The 17,091-nt window shown below is 42.7% G+C and overlaps 1 protein-coding gene across 1 annotated transcript in view; it reads left to right on the top strand.

Moving 5' to 3' along the window:
- The window catches only part of MSH3 (mutS homolog 3), a 96,951-nt gene extending 80,245 nt beyond the window's left edge, over positions 1-16,706 (top strand). The window contains exons 21-24 of the mRNA XM_036403646.1: positions 11,484-11,670; positions 12,735-12,864; positions 14,655-14,829; positions 16,303-16,706. Of these exons, the coding sequence (XP_036259539.1) occupies positions 11,484-11,670; positions 12,735-12,864; positions 14,655-14,829; positions 16,303-16,411 (601 nt within the window). The 3' untranslated portion in view covers positions 16,412-16,706. The remainder of the gene's footprint in view (positions 1-11,483; positions 11,671-12,734; positions 12,865-14,654; positions 14,830-16,302) is intronic.
- The last annotated feature ends 385 nt before the right edge of the window (positions 16,707-17,091 follow it).

Genomic DNA, 17,091 nt, shown 5'->3' with positions numbered 1-17,091 from the left:
TTTGCAGGTTAGTTTTGTTTGTATTTATTTTTTTAATTATAATTTAATTTTCTTTTTATGATAACAGCTATGTAGACCTCCTTTCTGCACTGCCACCCCAGGCCACAAGGTCTCGCTGAAAAAAGTGCGAATTTCCATTTTGTTGCTGATAACTTCAGGGCATTTTTAATACTTTAAAAACTTACCATGGGAAGGTGTCAGTCTCCAAGGTACTTCCATCACTGCTGTGGTGATGCTTTAGGGGATGCTGCTAGTGTGGTACCCCTGCAGGGAGAGAGAGTGAGGGATGCAGGGAAGGATGTAGCAAAGGATGCAGGGAGGGATCAGCCAGCGATGCTGTACAAGCTGGCTCTATGAAGGGTTCTGTGCACCAGGTTGACCAAGAGTTCATGGCAAACCTTTTTCCAGTCCCTTTTTTGGTTTGTAGACTGCATCTTCCAAGTGTGAATTTATATAGGTTTAAGGGATTTGTATCCCCAGGATTTGTGTCTTGTTTTTCAAGTAGGGTTTCCATGGAAATTGAAAGGTTGCTACTATGGTTATTCCTTGTGATATATTGCGCTTATATAGGATAGCATCTCTAAATTGACTTTACATACTGGATTACACCAAATGTTTTGAAAGATGCAAGAGGAATTGCTTACGGGTAGAGTGAAGATTGGAATGATCTTTCTTCCCTTCTGGGTGGGTAAGAGAGGGGACAGTGCTGAGCCTAGCCCAGAATAGGGGGAGCACACAGGATTTGGAGGATGTCTGCTGGTTAGTATTTTCTTTTTTTTTCCCCTTCTCCAATAAGGGATAATGTTTTCTTGTAATCTTTTCTTAAAGAATTTCAACTCAATCAGTGGCATTATATTTAAGAAATATAGAAGGGTTTTGAAGAGGTTGACATCCCGTCTATATTGACTTTTAATGGGATTTGGATATTTGATTCTCTGATGTTTGAAAATCCCCATCCAAGTTTCTCCTTGCAGTAAACGGGCTCATTTTCTACTTTAAAATCAACCTTCAGTTTCTGTTAGTTCTAATACAGTCAGTCAGACCCTGAAATTATTATGCTGTTTCTGTGTGTGTGTGAGCAGGGAGACAAAGCAAGGGTGGACGTCCATGTATGGAAGAATTAATGACAAGAGTTCTGCTGGCCTAATCATGCCCTGGGGAGGGGTGGTTGAATAAGGCTGACCTCTGCAGAGGTCCCTCTTCTATCAATTATTGATAGAATTTCTCACTGCTAGGAGGCTTTATCCTATTTCCTGTGGGCCAACAGTGGCTGTTCATGAGGGTCCATGTTCTAAACTGGGAGGGAGAGGGAGAATGCTACAACACTTTGAAGGCAAAACATCTTCAAAGAAACAAGATAATTAGCAGTTCAGGTTACCAAGTGCCTTCAAGACTTTGAGAATCAATTTTTGAACATCACAGGCTGCCATCAGAAAGAATTGTGTCAAGGAGAGCAACCCCTGCCAGTGCCAGGTGATGGTACAGGGACAGAATAATTTCCTTCCTAGAGCACTTACCTGCCTGGATTTCTCTTCCTGTGTTGAAATAAGAGCTATTTTCACTTATTTCAGGGAGCTGGCACAGTCACTACAGTGACCCACACCTTGCAGTGAGGTTTATCCCAGCCAAGCTGGAAATGCTGAGAAAGGTTCAGCTTCAGTTATCTGAACTAATGAAGCACCTGTGCCTCAGGTGCCTTTGAGAACTGCCTCTTGCAGGGGGTCTGCCTCATGCTGAAAGGTCACAGGAATAAACAGAGACATGTAGACTATCCTCTCATGCACTTGGGCTCTCTTTAAAGAGTTATCTTGCTGCTTACAGCCTCTCAGCATGACTTTAATCCTCATGGTATCAAAGACACCTGGAATTGTCTGTAGGGTGTGTAGAGAAGGCAGGGATGGAGGGGGCTGGCAGTGCAGGATAGTCCCTTTGCATCACATAATGTGTATTTAGGTGTAAAGAACTGTCCTCTGCATTAATACACAGACCATTGCTCTATTTGTCCTTGCTTTTCTACTTTTTACATAATCTTTCTGCTGACCAATCTCATGGCTGCTGCTCAGCTCCAATCCCAGTTCTGCTGTCTCTGGGGCCTGCCTTTTGCAGCTTTCCCAAAACCCTCTGATTTTGTGGATTCCCGCAGCATTACTTATATGTATACCTGGCTTAACATGGTAACACTGATGAGATTCAGTCTCTTTTTAACTTTAGGGAGCTGCTGGAGCAGCCAAGACATTTCCTCAGAGTCCCTCTCGGAGGGAACTCGGTGCTGTTCTGCCAGCTGGGGGCTGTGCTTCCCTTGCTGTGCCGCTGCTCAGGTGGGCTCTTGAGCTGATCTGAAGCCCACTCATACCAGGCATGGCCCATTCCTCTGAGGTTTGTGAGTGCTGCGCAAACCTCGCGGGGTAAAAGCCTCACAAAACCCACGTGGGAGACAGCATAATGGCATTAAAAAATAAATCAGTGTTTGAATGCCTGCTCGAGTGGTGTGCCTGGCACTGCTCATCTCCATCATCCTGTGAGCAGAGAGCCACAGCAGTCACATGCATTTGGGCTCACAGAGATGGAAGGGGAAGGGGCATTTGTGTCCCAAAGTGACATTTCTGGTATGATTCGCCTACAGGCATTGTGGATCCTCTCACATTTTTTCCCTGTGCCTTGACTGTTATCACCTAAAAGAGAAACTAAGGGAGTGTTTGTGGCTGTGTCCCTGTAGGATTGTGCAGGGTGAATGGAGCCCTCAGCCTCTTCCCCATAGCTGGAAGGAATTGCTGTTAGGGCTTAGAGGACGGTTTAGAGATCGAGGATTTCTTCAAAGGAAACTAAAAAGAACCCAAGAAAACTCAGTCCTCATTACTCCAAACTTCTGGAGAGGCCATGTACCAAACAAGCCGTAATATTTTCTTCTGTATGGTTTATTAAAATGTCTGTTGTTCTGATCTGTAAGTGGTGGAATTACTCTCAAAAAGGTCAGGCCTTATAATAGATGTATTGTGAGTGTTACCTCCCTGAATGCATTTACAGCTATTTAATTCTGACAACTTGACAAAGTCATATTACTGTTTCTCAAGTGTGTGGAGCTGAAAGAAACAAGTAGACAAACATTTTATTTTAACTGGATGAAATATGCATACCTATGGCATTATCACAATTTCAGTAAGGTTTGAAATCATGATGGAAAGCAAATATTGTATGAATACCTGCAAGCTGACTTGGGATGCTTGTATTTTATTTTTTCTTTTTTCTTTTCTTTTCTTTTCTTTTCTTTTCTTTTCTTTTCTTTTCTTTTCTTTTCTTTTCTTTTCTTTTCTTTTCTTTTCTTTTCTTTTCTTTTCTTTTCTTTTCTTTTCTTTTCTTTTCTTTTTTCTTTTTTCTTCATTCAAGTTTGAAAGATACTTAAAAATAGCTTACTTTAGATTACTTTTTGATTTACTTTCAGGTTAAAATGTTTCAGGGCTTGCTAAGAGTATATTTTGTAAGAACTCCTGAGAAAATCAGAAAGCACAGGATGGAGTGGGTATGTGAAGCAGGGAAAAGAATGTTCTGTCAAACTGGAAACTGAGTGGAAGATGTTCTCCAAGTGCTTTTTGCAATACATTGAGGCACATCTGGTGAGAACAAAAGCAAAATAATACTCTTAAGTATTAATGGATGTGACTGTTCCATTGATGATGCAACCTCTCATGGCAAAAGGAATTCTCAACTTTTTGTAACTAGGCAAACCATGTTACACTTAATTTCCTTCAGCCAGTTCCATTGGCTTATCAGAAGGGAGTTGCACAGGAGGAGCATAGAGGGGGAAATAGTCATATTTAAAATAATAAATAAATAACAAGCTCCATTATTAGAAATCCTCCTAACTGCATGGGAATAGGCAAATATTGCCTCTCATTTTTATACCACTTGTGAATTTTTCTGGTTTTAACTCTAAAGACCAGAGTCTACATTTTAAAAAATCCTTGCTTCCATTTATTTCCTTATTAAGCTTTAATGATTTATTTGAAGCTTACAGGGTAAGATAATGAAGATAATTTTTCCTAGAAATAGCAGCTAAAATCACAACACCTCAGACAAATGAAGGCATTCATCTAGACAGCTTCTTCATAATCAGAAAAACCCAGGCTGTGAAGGCAGTGGGGAGGTGACAGCAGTGTTTGGCAGGTTTTGCAGGTGTGTACAGAAATCGCCAGGAGATTGATCGCTGAGTCAAAACTCTGGAGGAGTTTATCTCAGCTGAACAACTTGTTTGTACAGAACCTGGTTCTGACCAGAACTTTGGGGATTTTTTTAAAAGCTCTTTAAACCTGAAAATAAATGTTTAAATCATTCAGATCTTCCTTTGGAAAAAAAAATAGAATAAATAGAAGAAAGCCTCTCAATTTGCCTGAGCAGTTAGACTCTGAAAGATAATGGTTAGAAAATTAAAAAATCAAAGGTACTTTTTGAGCTCTTTGTTTATTTTGTGTGTATGTGGTAAAGCTTAGTGGTTCTACCATGCACATTGATTTATTTATTGTGCAGAAAAGAAGGGAGCTGTTCTCACAAAGCAATCCCAAGTGAATGGCAAGTCCACATGAGAATTTTATATACTGACATGCCAAGAAATTGTTTGTCTTGAAAGCACAATGAGTCAGACCAACAGAACTTTTAGCTGTCAATAACCCCAAAGTAATTTTCAGAAATGTTACTTCTTTATGGCATAGTAATTTGCTTCATTTTGTTCCTCCTTAATTGTATTTTTGTTTACTGCCAGAGTAACAAGAATTACTTAAGCCTTTCATTTATGCTCACAATCAATCACGTAATTGCACCTCTGGGGTAAATTGTTCCCATCTTTCGGGGAAGAACAGGGCGCTGTATTAAGTACATTGCACCATTTTTTATCACGTGGAGATAGCTTTGGTTTAGATTAATAAAAAAAAAAAGAATAAGCTAAAGTTGTAGTTAGTGTTAAACTGAAGAATTATTTTGTTCTGTTTTTCCTAGAAAAGTTGTGTCTTGGACGTATCACAGTGCATTTGAGCTGTAATTGCTTCTGACAGTGTTCCGTGGCTCTGTAGGAGCAAGTTAAGCCAGGCTGCGCATGTGTCTGTAGCTAATTTGGTTTCGTGTCTCTGTTCGTTTCACAGAAACATGCATCCGCAGCGTGAGGTGTGCGTCCTTTACCCATGGAACAGTGCCTGTTCCCCCAGGCGGCCTTCGGGGTGCACGGGTGCCGCTCGGCGGAGCCCGGCTGCCCGCAGCCCTCGGTGCGCGCCGGGGCACGGGTGTGCCCTGGAAATCCATCTCGGGCGGAGCAGGGCCCTGCCCGCCCCCAGGGGCACTCACGGGGCACCTCCTGCTGCCCCTGATGGGCTGCCGAGGGTTTCCTGGAAATCCATCTCGGGCGGAGCAGGGCCCTGCCCGCCCCAGGGGCACTCACGGGGCACCTCCTGCTGCCCCCGATGGGCTGCCGAGGGTTTCCTGGAAATCCATCTCGGGCGGAGCAGGGCCCTGCCCGCCCCCAGGGGCACTCACAGGGCACCTCCTGCTGCCCCCGATGGGCTGCCGAGGGTTTCCTGGAAATCCATCTCGGGCGGAGCAGGGCCCTGCCCGCCCCCAGGGGCACTCGCAGGGCACCTCCTGCTGCCCCTGATGGGCTGCCGAGGGTTTCCTGGAAATCCATCTCGGGCGGAGCAGGGCCCTGCCCGCCCCCAGGGGCACTCGCAGGGCACCTCCTGCTGCCCCTGATGGGCTGCCGAGGGTTTCCCCAGGGTGCTGCCGGGGCCGGGGCGGGAGGAAATGTGCCTGCAAAGCCGACCAGGGTGTATTTACCTTTCTGGAGCTCTTCCATCCTGTGACTTGACCCAGTCACACGTGGAATGCGATTGTCCTTGGCGTCCGCAGGTCTAAAGGGGAAAAGTTCACTTGCGCTGAGTGCTTCAGCCATTGTCCCTACTCTGTTGCTATAGTTCCTGCTCTTTAATCCCCCCTGGCCTCAATCCTTCAGCTACAAATGCACATTAACTTAATTACCTCGAGTTCCCTCCCTGGTGTCCCAAGCAAACCTGTGCATATGTGAGGGTGTTGATTTGTCTCTGTTTTTTCACCTTCTTCAAGCTAATAGTGCTGACTTTCAAAGAAACACCTTAGTTTGAGTATCTGCTCTATAATTTATCCTTCAGCAAAATGTTTGCCCTCACAAGCTGCTCTTTATCTTGACCACTAGTAATATTTATACTGATAATTTAAAACTCAGTGATGCATTTGCCCCAAGCAATGTAACAAGTATTTTTAAGGAATTCAAATGTTACTGAGAGTATCATTGCTGAATTTCAGAGAGCAAATTTACTGTGTGTTCCTCACTAGGTAAGGTGACATAACCTTTTGTAAAACCTGAGTTTCTGTTAGTCCATGAAGTCTAGGGATGAGGGGTGCTGGTAACTTCTGGTCCCTCAGGGCCTGCACTGACTCACAGGGATTCTGTCCTACCTGTCCGTCAGTCCAGCTGAACCTTTTGAAAATATAGAGTGGGTGTTCTTCTTCCCTCTGGCTTTCAGGAAAAAAAAAAAATCAATGCTCTTCACATCTTGAAAGTTAATCCTGCTAGAAATGTTTCTTTTAAAACACAGGGGTGCTGGTGTGTGCAGCATTCCCCTGTGGGCCAGCCCTAGAAGGAAAGGAGGATTTCAGTGATTATTTATTCTGGCTGCTTCAGTTACCTAGTGATACAGAGAAGGGGAAAAAAAATTATTTAGAAACCATTATGAAACTGAGTATTGAAATCACTTCGGACTTGCTTTTCTTTCTAGGATAATGCAAAGTTGTATCTCTCAGAGTCTTTTAATATCTTCATTAATCTCTCAGTGACTGAGAGTATCACATATCTATAATAACGTACGAAACAAAAATGTATTTTACATTGAATGCATTCTGTCAGGCTTCTCAACAGCTGTTCTCCTTAATTATGTAACATACCATTGGTATTTCTTCATTTAAATTTGCAGATAAGCAGTTGTAGAGATGGTTGAGCACGTGTGCATGTAGACTGAAAACAGGTTTATGTCATGAGCATCCTTTGATTCCCTGTCATCATCCATGTAACTTGGCACGCTTCTTAGAAGTCACCCATGAATAATGCAATAATAATAACTATCCTGATAGCCATGCTTCCCATCACACTTCTTTTTTTTTGTTCCCTAATTCTGTAATTACAGCTTCTGTAAATTATTTTTCTTTCTGTCAGTTTTTGGTCTGCATGAGTGAGATCTTGATGGAAACGAAGAGGATGATGTACCAGTAGGCTGTGGGGGAGTGTGAAGCATTATTTTCTTGCCAGTGAGCTGTTACGAATTTGCACATGTAATCTCCTGAGGAATTACTTAATACACCTCCAGTGTCCCGCCCGTCCCTGGTGGGCTGCCTGTCCCCACTGCCCTGGCCACACTGCTCTGCTGGGCACACACAGGCTGTGGAGAGCAGGCCCCTGCCAGGAAAAGGCTGAGCTGCAAGGCAGCAGCACATCTACTCCTCCCTTCTTGTAAACTGGTTATTTTAATTTAAATTACTCCTGTGCAAATGCAGTGATCTTTGAAATGACATTTCAGAGGGGTTTGTGTGAGGGAGTGAGTGGAATTGTAAAGTTACATTATAAATTTATTTTATTCATGGGGTTCTCAGTGTTATCTTTGAATCACAGAAAGTGATTTTTGTTGGTACTGAGAGTGTTCTACACTTTATTCCGGGAGAAAAGAGTAATTTAGTAATTTTCTTTTCATGTTAATTGTTCTTGAACTAGATTTGTTCTTCTGCAACAGGTTCAATTTTTGTAGTGAGTATTTTAGGTCAGCCTCTAAACTCAGATGGATGTCACAGATATCTTTTATGAAAAATCCTTTCCTTAGGATTTTTGCTCCTGAGAAGCTGAGAGGCCTCAGGAGCAAAATGTACCCAATGGTTATCTGCTGCTGTGGGATGCAACAGGTGCATCTGGGATTGGGCTCATGTTGGTTGTTTGTAATTAATGGCCAATCACAGTCAGCTGGCTCGGGCTCTCTGTCTGAGCCACAAGCCTTTGTTATCATTCTTTCCTATTCTATTCTTAGCCAGCCTTCTGATGAAGTCCTTTCTTCTATTCTTTTAGTACAGTTTTAATGTAATATATATCATAAAATAATAAACCAAGCCTTCTGAAACATGGAGTCAGATCCTCGTCTCTTCCCTCACCCTGGGACCCCTGTGAACACCATCACAGATGGATATTACTAAAATCAGTGGGAGAGTAGTAGTTACAGTTTGGGGTTTTTTCCCAGCATTAACTATTGTATAGAGTAGGATTAAGTAAGTAGCACCGGGCTGTTGACAGCTGTTTGGAAATAAGGCTCTAGAGAATGGCTTTGCAGTCTTGTTTCCTGGGATTCGCGCGGTGGAATGTTACCACTGTGAGCTCCTGGGCTGCCTGTTCATTTCCACAAACTGTGAGAGAGATGCACAGTGAAATAAAAGAGGAGTGAACTTCCTGGGGCCCACACTGTGATCTCAAACCCAAGCCAGCTCTAAGAGCATGTGGGATAACTTCCTTTGAGAAGTAGTGCCGTTATATCCTCTAACTTACCCTCGGAAAATTAAATTACAGAACATTGCCTCTCTGCTGTTTTTTCCGGAGGCCTTTGACAGGAATCTTTGCCACTTGAACTGAGCACTGAAAACAGAAAATCCATCCTCTTCTTTTTTTTTTTTTTTTTTTTAGTTTGCATAATAAATGGGTTGAACACCGTAAGATGAAGAGCTTTTAATTTTGCAGGATTTAGTTGGCTGTCAAAGAGACATTAAAACAAGTGTTTTCCAGCCAAATTGCATCTGCTGAGGAGTGATGGATCCAAAGAGACGCTGCTCATGCTGCCTGTCTGCACGTTCCTTGTGGGCAGGACTGGAGAAGAAGAATTTAATGTTTTAATGTACCAAAACATTTAGGAGGAGATCTGCTTTAAAATGTGGATTCCAAGCCACTGATGAGTCCTGGAGAAGTTTGGTGGGGTTTATTATGGCTGTTTTAAATGTGAAAAAAAAAAAAAAAACCTAAAAAATGGTTGTTTAAGCAGTAGGTTTTGTGACTCAACAACTTTATTGTATCAGGAATAATAGAGCATAAAGTTAGGGAGCAATGCCTTGCTGCAAATGATCTGTTACTTTTATAAATGCAATCATCCACACTAAAACAGTTATTCCTGCTTATTTCTGGGATAACACTGCTCAGTATGTATGTTCAAAAAACAAGTATTATTCTTCTACTGTAAAAGAGAGAGGCAGAAAGAACAATTTTATCAATTTTCAAAGGATGACATTTAAGAGGTTTTATGTAATTTAAAAATGCACTGATTTCTTAATCTGTCGTTAAGCCCGAGTTGGATTTGAATGTTTTAAAATGCTGGAAAGAAAAACTTCTTCTCCAGCTGTCTCTAACAACAAGAGAAAGATAATACTAATTTCTCTTTGTATCTTGAGCATTTAGTGAGGAAGTTCAGGAAATTATTTTTGTGAATGCAAATTAGACAGAAAGCAGGCTAAAATATTTTGTGGGCTCTGTGGAAATGATGCAATCCCAGAGAAAAATGGAAGCTCTGTGTGTAATCATCACGAGCACACAACAGACAGCCTGTGAGATGCTGTCCCTGTAAGGAAAAGCCAAGTCAGAAATGAGAAAATAATAACACCACTAATTGTAAGGTTGGAGACTAACACTGAAGTTGTTCACTAAGGAGCCAGAGATTGTTCAAACATAAAAAGTATTTGTCATTCTGATTAATGCATTTGCAGTTAACAGTGTTAAAAAAGGTGTAAGTTATCCTGTTCCCTGTGGATCTGTGCAGGAAGGGGGATTGTTTGATTTTACAGCAAGGGCTGGTGCCTGACCCAAGCTGGGAAAGGGGCACAGGGGTTGTGGGGGGCACTGAGAAATTCACTGAAATCTTCATCATTCCTAACCCAGCATTTGAAAGGATTACAGCAGTAAGTGGCTTAATGAAATGTTAATTTCACAAAACCTCATTATCCTGAGTTATACACTTAATTCAGAGAAAAATCATGTACAATTTAATGAGCTTATGGCCAGAAACACCTGGTTTTGGGGTATGTGGGAGTGTAACTTGTGTGTGTGTGTTTAAGCACACACTCAATAAAACAAAAACTCAGCTTTTCTCATATGCCCATCTTCAACCAAAAGTAGTTAATTTATAACTGAAGATTTGCTTACTATGCAGTTATGCATGATAGTACAACAGATTTTCAGGGCAGGGACCAGAGAATATATACAAATCATAGTTATAATGGGTCCAGCCTGCTTGGTTTTAGTCAAATGCTCTTAGTCATAAGATCCTCATAAAATTATTTGTATCTTGGTGGTGCCTCAGGAAGTCACAGAAGCAATTATAATAAAGAGAAATCCAGCAAAAGAGAGAGAAAGAAACCACTATATTGGGCTTCTCTTTAAAGCTTCTGATTGGCTCTAAATACTGTTGTGGCCAGCTGTTAAATTTGGAAATATAACATACTAAACCCATGATTTAGTTTTCCCTGAATGAGTGTGGCTTTTATGTAACTATATATTGGCTGATAAGAGTGAATAAACCCAGTTTTACGTCCCTCCTCAGTGGCATGCTCGTGATGACCTGTCGCAGAAGGGATGCTCTAATGTGATTGATGTAATTCAAAAGCAGAAATGCAAAAAAGACATGCTCTTTCTTCGGTATAGAATGGGTATTACTTGCCCAGGTAAGGAAAGCTGCAGGAAAACGGAAAACCAAGGTGGACTGACAACAGGTTTCTCACATGTAGACCACAAATTCACAATTTGAGATAGGGTTTGAGGGTTGCATGGATCTGAATCAGACCTAGAGGAATTTGGAGGAATTTGTGTGTGGAGCTCACCCACCTGCAGGCTGCTAAGAGTTGTGTTTCAACAAAATGAGGAGAGAACTCTTAAAATACATTTAAATCTTGTTTAAGGACACTGGTTAAGATTGTATACCTGTGCAATTAGGGGAACTAATGGTTATTTTGTTAGTGCCTGAAGGAGGTGGCTGCTCTGCTGTTTGGATGCACAAACACCTGGTTCACACTGAGCTTCCACTCTGTGTGGAAATGGCATATGGATACCTTTGGGTATTGTTAGCATTAGAAACACATATGAACAGAAGCTTGAACTAAACCAAAGGAGTGAAATTCACCTTCACAGCTACCTTTGATGGAATTTTCGTGAGCTAACTGGTCTGAAGTCCCAGGGTTCTTTTTGGGGGAAAAGCAGGCTGCCTTGTGCCGTTTGTGAAGGTGGGAGAGGTGTGTGCTGGGAGACTGTTCTGGAAGGTGAATGTTCTGCCTGCATTCTTCTCCTCTGTTTGTACCAGCAACCAGAGATTATAACAGAATGGTTTCATGCCCATGATTATTGTTTTTCCAGCATTGGCTGACATTTGTGATGAGTTTCTATGTTCTGTGTGCCGGTGCAGAATGGGCGCTGCAGACAACATCTACAAAGGCCGGAGCACCTTCATGGAGGAGCTGACTGACACTGCTGAGATCATCAGAAAAGCCACCTCGAGGTCGCTGGTGATCCTGGACGAGCTGGGCCGAGGGACGAGCACACACGATGGCATTGCCATTGCTTATGCCACCCTGGAGCATTTCATCAGAGATGTAAGTGCCTGAGTATTGGAATAATTACCAATATAGCCAGACAGGACGTGCCTTGGCTTGTCTGGCCCCTGCTGCTGAACCAAACAGTGGCACTGTGGTGTTTCACCCCAGAGACACCTTTGGCCAGCTGGGTGTGTGGTGTTTTACCCCAGAGACACCTTTGGCCAGCTGGATGTGTGGTGTTTCACCCCAGAGACACCTTTGGCCAGCTGGGTGTGTGGTGTTTCACCCCAGAGACACCTTTGGCCAGCTCGGTGTGGGGTGTTTTACCCCAGAGACACCTTTGGCCAGCTGGGTGTGTGGTGTTTCACCCCAGAGACACCTTTGGCCAGCTGGGTGTGTGGTGTTTTACCCCAGAGACACCTTTGGCCAGCTGGGTGTGTGGTGTTTTACCCCAGAGACACCTTTGGCCAGCTGGATGCTGCAGCTGGGCACTGGGGGACAAGCCCAGGCTTGCAGGAGTTCAGGTTTACCTCGGTGGAGAAGCTTTCAGGCCATGGTGCAGGAAAGGAGTCGGTTCTGATGGAGGCTTTGGATCCAGAGCTTTATTCTGGCCCTCAGGCCTCTGAATGCAGCACCAGCTCCAGCAGAACTCCCTGAGCCCGTGGTTGCTGCTCCTTTAACCCCGGGGAGAGGGGAGGGAAGGGGCAGGGAGGCACCAAGCAGGGACAGGAGGGGAGGGACAAAGGGACAAAGGACACCTGGATGGCCCAATGCCCCCAGGGGTGGAGGGCATCTTTTGAATTGTGCCAATCACTCAACGCTGCCGTTCTGGAATGCCAGGATTGACAGACAGTGCACAGCAGGGGTGAGGGAGGGAAAGGAGAGGTGGCTGACACACCTGGCAGGGAACCATCACGGGAGGAACCTGGGGTTTCTGAGGTAAATCTTGAAATCACAGTGCAACACCTGAGGCGCGCTGTGGTGCGGGTAGGCCGCGCTGGCCCCGGCCATGGAGCGAGGTGCCATTTCCCCTCAGGGGTGTGGGGAAAGGACACCAGCTCGGCGAGGCTGAGCCCAGGGGACGCCAGGTGAGGCCCAGGCGTGCTCTGTGTGTGCTGCAGGTGCAGGCCCTGACGCTGTTTGTCACCCACTACCCGTCGGTGTGCGAGCTGCAGCACCTGTACCCCCACGCTGTGGGCAACTACCACATGGCCTTCCTGCTCAGCGAGGACGACAGCACGCAGCACACAGGTCAGTGCCAGGAAAACCCACCCACAAACAGCAGAGGTTTATGTCCAAAAAGGAGACAGAGGAGCCTTTACTTTATTGGAATAAAGGGAGACCCCATTCCCCTGGGGTCTCTCCCATTTTTGGAGGATGCAGCCTCCTTTTTATCCCAATTTCCCAGCCACATTTCCCTTCTCTCTTTCCCCATTTCTGAGGCACTTGAGAGGTTCAGACTTCCCAGAACACCTGATCCCAAAGATTTCCCTCTAATGTACAACCCTCCCTTTTCATTTTTAATTCTCATGGAATTTAGGGGTTTTTCTTCCCCACTGTTTCTTTCACCTTTCAATGTCTAATTTCATTTCTCAGTTTATTTGTAAAGGCAAATCTCTTTTTCCATTCACCAATCAGTGGAATCCTTCCCATTGTTTCTTTTCTCTCCCAGTGCTGGTTTTATCCACCAGCAGACCCACAGCTTGTCTGTAAAGACAAATCTCTCATTCCTCTCATCAGCCACAAAGTAACTCTGATGTTGATGCCTTTTCAGACTAACTAAAGACAGGAGCCAGACTTCTAAAAAGCTGTTCATAGCCATTGTCCTCCTCCTCAGACCTTGCCAAATGCTTTTTCTTGCCTCCCAGCCTACCAACCTGAGCAGTCCCCAGTGGCTGCTGCCAGCAGTTGGAGGGATCACTCCGTGCTCCTGATGCCTCTTTGGGCTACCTGAAACCAGGGGTCAGACAAAGCTAAGGGAATAAAAAGCAGCTCTATTCATTCAAGGGCCTTCAGGAACATTTTGGGCAGACAAACCCTCCCTCAGGGGCTACACCCAAAAATGAACCACAGGTCATGAGTTTTCAGTTTTATAAGTTTGATCCATTTGCATAGTAGGGGTTAATCTAACAATTCCAGCTTCAGCTAATGAAGTCATTTACCCCAAGTTTGCCCACCCCACTCCCTTTTGTTTGCATTTCTGGCCCTGGGGCAGTGAGGTGTCCTTGGTTGCCAGGCCTGGAGAGGAATTGTTGTGTCTGCCCAAAGTGGGGCAGCAGCAGCTGACACTGAATGTGGAGTTTGGAGTTACCCACTAAAGAACTGCAGGATCTCAGATACATGGAAATTATAAAAGCTAAAATCCTAGCATGTCAGTGTGACAATTTACACCTGACCTGAATGTGATGCGCCCACTGTCACTCCAGTCCCACATTCAGGGGTGTTGAAAAGTGGACATGCATTCCTTCACGTGTTTCAGGAGGATATCTGAACTGGGGTAGGGAAAGATTCACCCATCCCAGCATCCAACTTCCCACAGCAGCCAAACACAAAGGATTAGGGAGGAGGGATTAGGGATCAAACATATGGCAGCTCCTTCTCTGAAAGATCTCACTGTCTGGAAACATTTGCTATTTATGGGGTTTCACGAGCAGGATGTGATGTGTTTTGTAGCTCCCATGGATTTAATTTCAGCTGGGCTTCATAATTTAATATGGTGTACTTTCAGTGCCTTCATCCTACTGTGTCAAGCAGCTCCAAAATGTAGCACTCTATGGAGTGAAAAAATGCATCTGATTGTTTTGAAACATGATGGCCCCAGTTCTTGAATTATAAGAGACATCATAAAGGCTTGTTCATGGAATAATTGTAAAATTTTTACATGTGTTTCTTTAATGACTTGCCATTGCTATTTGCCATTAACCTTTCCCCTAAATAATTCTTCATATTGTATTATCTGCTAACCTTGTAAGCTGATCAGGACAGGGGACTTATGTATTTGCCACATAGAGGAGGTTTTGATTTTGGTTTTATGTTTCTAGGATCTGAAGTGGAAGAGAGTCCTGAATTTATCACTTTCCTTTATCAAATAACTAAAGGAATCTCTGCAAGGAGTTATGGGCTAAATGTTGCCAAACTGGCAGATATTCCTGAAGAAATCTTGAAGAAAGCAGCTCACAAATCAAAGGAGTTGGAGAGAATAGTGAACATGAAAAGGTCAGAACAAATGCAATTTTTTTTCTTTAATTATTTCCTTCTATAATACTACTTATGTTCTCATCAGTGATCGTGAAAATACTAATGACTTTAATTTAGAAAGTTTTTATTACTTACTTTGGAACTTGAAATTGCCTTTGCATGCCAAAGTGTAAAAGGAAGTATGGACATTCTTCTTCTGGTTTAACTTGAAAATAAATATTTATAATATATTTTGATTGCCCTCACAAGCACTCAGAATTTTACCGAAACTTTTGGGAATTTTAATATTTCCCTGATACCCAATTTTCATTCAGGGGTGTTTGTACCTTATATATTAGAGTAGTTATGAAAATTCCTGTGTGTATCAAGTGGCATAATGGATTTGTAAATCCTGTAACATTATGTGCACAGTTTAGATATTCATAACTGTTTTCACTGTTTCTTTTTTTTCTTATGCTGTTATTTTCTGTGGCAGTCCTATGAGCAAAATTCAAATAGCCCCACAGGAACATAATGAATCAAGATCTTGGTTGTCTGATGGCTGTACCTAATCCTGACAGGATAATTTTACATGAGAACATTTTGACTACTAATTATTTATAGGTGCAAACTTTGAAACTCAGCAGTGCTCGGCGCTTAACGACGTTTTTTTATCCCCTCTTAATAAAGCAAAAGAGAAACTTTAGAAGGAACTTGACAGTTTCTAGGGAAAATAATGCAGTGGCTTATGCTAATTGGAAATATCAGTCTGTAGTTGGCAAAAGTAAAAAAAAAACTGAATTTGGACTAGGGTCCTAACTGTGCTGTTCAGAGAGTGGGTCTGGTCTGCATGATGGGAACAGGAGTTTCCAGCTCTGGGGAACCACACCTGGACCTGCTGGTGGCACTGCCCTTGTCACAATATCCAAGGGCCAGATGCCTTGTCTTGTTTTTTTAAATCACCCTCGTATTATTTAAGAAAATCCACCGGGTAACTTCATCCAGTTCTGACATTTGACAATTGACATTGTCATTGGCAATGTGTGTTAACCCATTTTAAACGTAATTTGTCACAGCTCTTACAAGTCAGAAAATGCTGAGAAGAAACAGGAAGGATGTGTGCACTCATTTGTATTGGAAATGTGTTTTCTTGTTATGGTCCTACATATACAAATTTGTACGAACTGAATGATCAAAATTAAACAGGGCTGACTACAATGCTGTTTATTTCCTTTAACAAGTAGTTCTTACCATTTGTTTATATCATTTTGTCAGTGTTGCTGGTGCTGTAAGTTAGTTATGAAATTAATTTGTTGGCTGACCTAAAGCAGGAACATGAATCTTGGAAAATATTAACTGGTTGTTTGAAGATCACATAACATTTTGAGCTGAGCTATTTTGGACACTGTATAAAATTTTGCAGATGACTGTAGGACTTTCAGGGTTTGATGTGCTTCACTTAAAAATGTGTCTGTATTTTGATTAGGGTTTTTTTTCTTTTTTCTCCCACAGGAAAAAAATGAAGTCCTTTGCTGAAGCGTGGAAGATAAATGATTCTCAGGAGCTACAGAAATGGAAAAATATGTATGAGCCTGAGGATGAAAGAAAGGACAGTTTTTAATCCTCAAATCATGGTTAAAGATGGAAGATACTGGAGGTTCAAAATACATGTCTGGAGCTTAATGGATTTTATCAGGGTATAGTACCAGGTGCACTGAGTTGACTTTTTTGCTTGCTGAGAGATCACAGATGCTGCATCATGTGTAATTTTCTCTCTCCACATCCCTTCCTTTTCACCCTTTTCCTTAAATGCAAACTGCCTATGGGGATTGGTTCTAATTTGTTTAAAAACCATGAAAAAATTATTGATAAATTAAAAAGTAACTTTTTATAAATAAAATAACGTTTCACCTTTATTGTATTTATTTCTGAAGATATATTTGTGTGTGTTGGGAAAATGTAGTTGAGTCTCAACTCTGCTGTACAGTCAGCAACTGCTGACAGTGGTTACTATAAAGACACTTTTTCCCTTGTTCCCATATTAATGCGTTAAAAATTCACTGATTTTTCAGAGCACCCTTTTTCCTTGATCTTTCCCCTGTCTGGCACAGTCTGGAGAAAGACTTAAACCCAGAAATAATGTTGGGGTATTGTAAGGGTAAGTGAAAGGGGCGATTCAGAGTGTGCAGCTGGCATCCCCAGTGCTCTGTCAAATGCAAAGTGAAGCTGAAAAATTCAGAAGGGCTTCTCAATTTTTAAATTTCCTGTTACCACGGCCAAATTTCGTATGGGAATACAGTA

The sequence above is a fragment of the Molothrus ater genome, chromosome Z (assembly GCF_012460135.2).
Source record: "Molothrus ater isolate BHLD 08-10-18 breed brown headed cowbird chromosome Z, BPBGC_Mater_1.1, whole genome shotgun sequence".
Taxonomy (NCBI): Eukaryota; Metazoa; Chordata; class Aves; order Passeriformes; family Icteridae; genus Molothrus; species Molothrus ater.
Note: the sequence above shows the minus strand (reverse complement) of the source record. Positions and strands in the feature narration are given on the sequence as shown.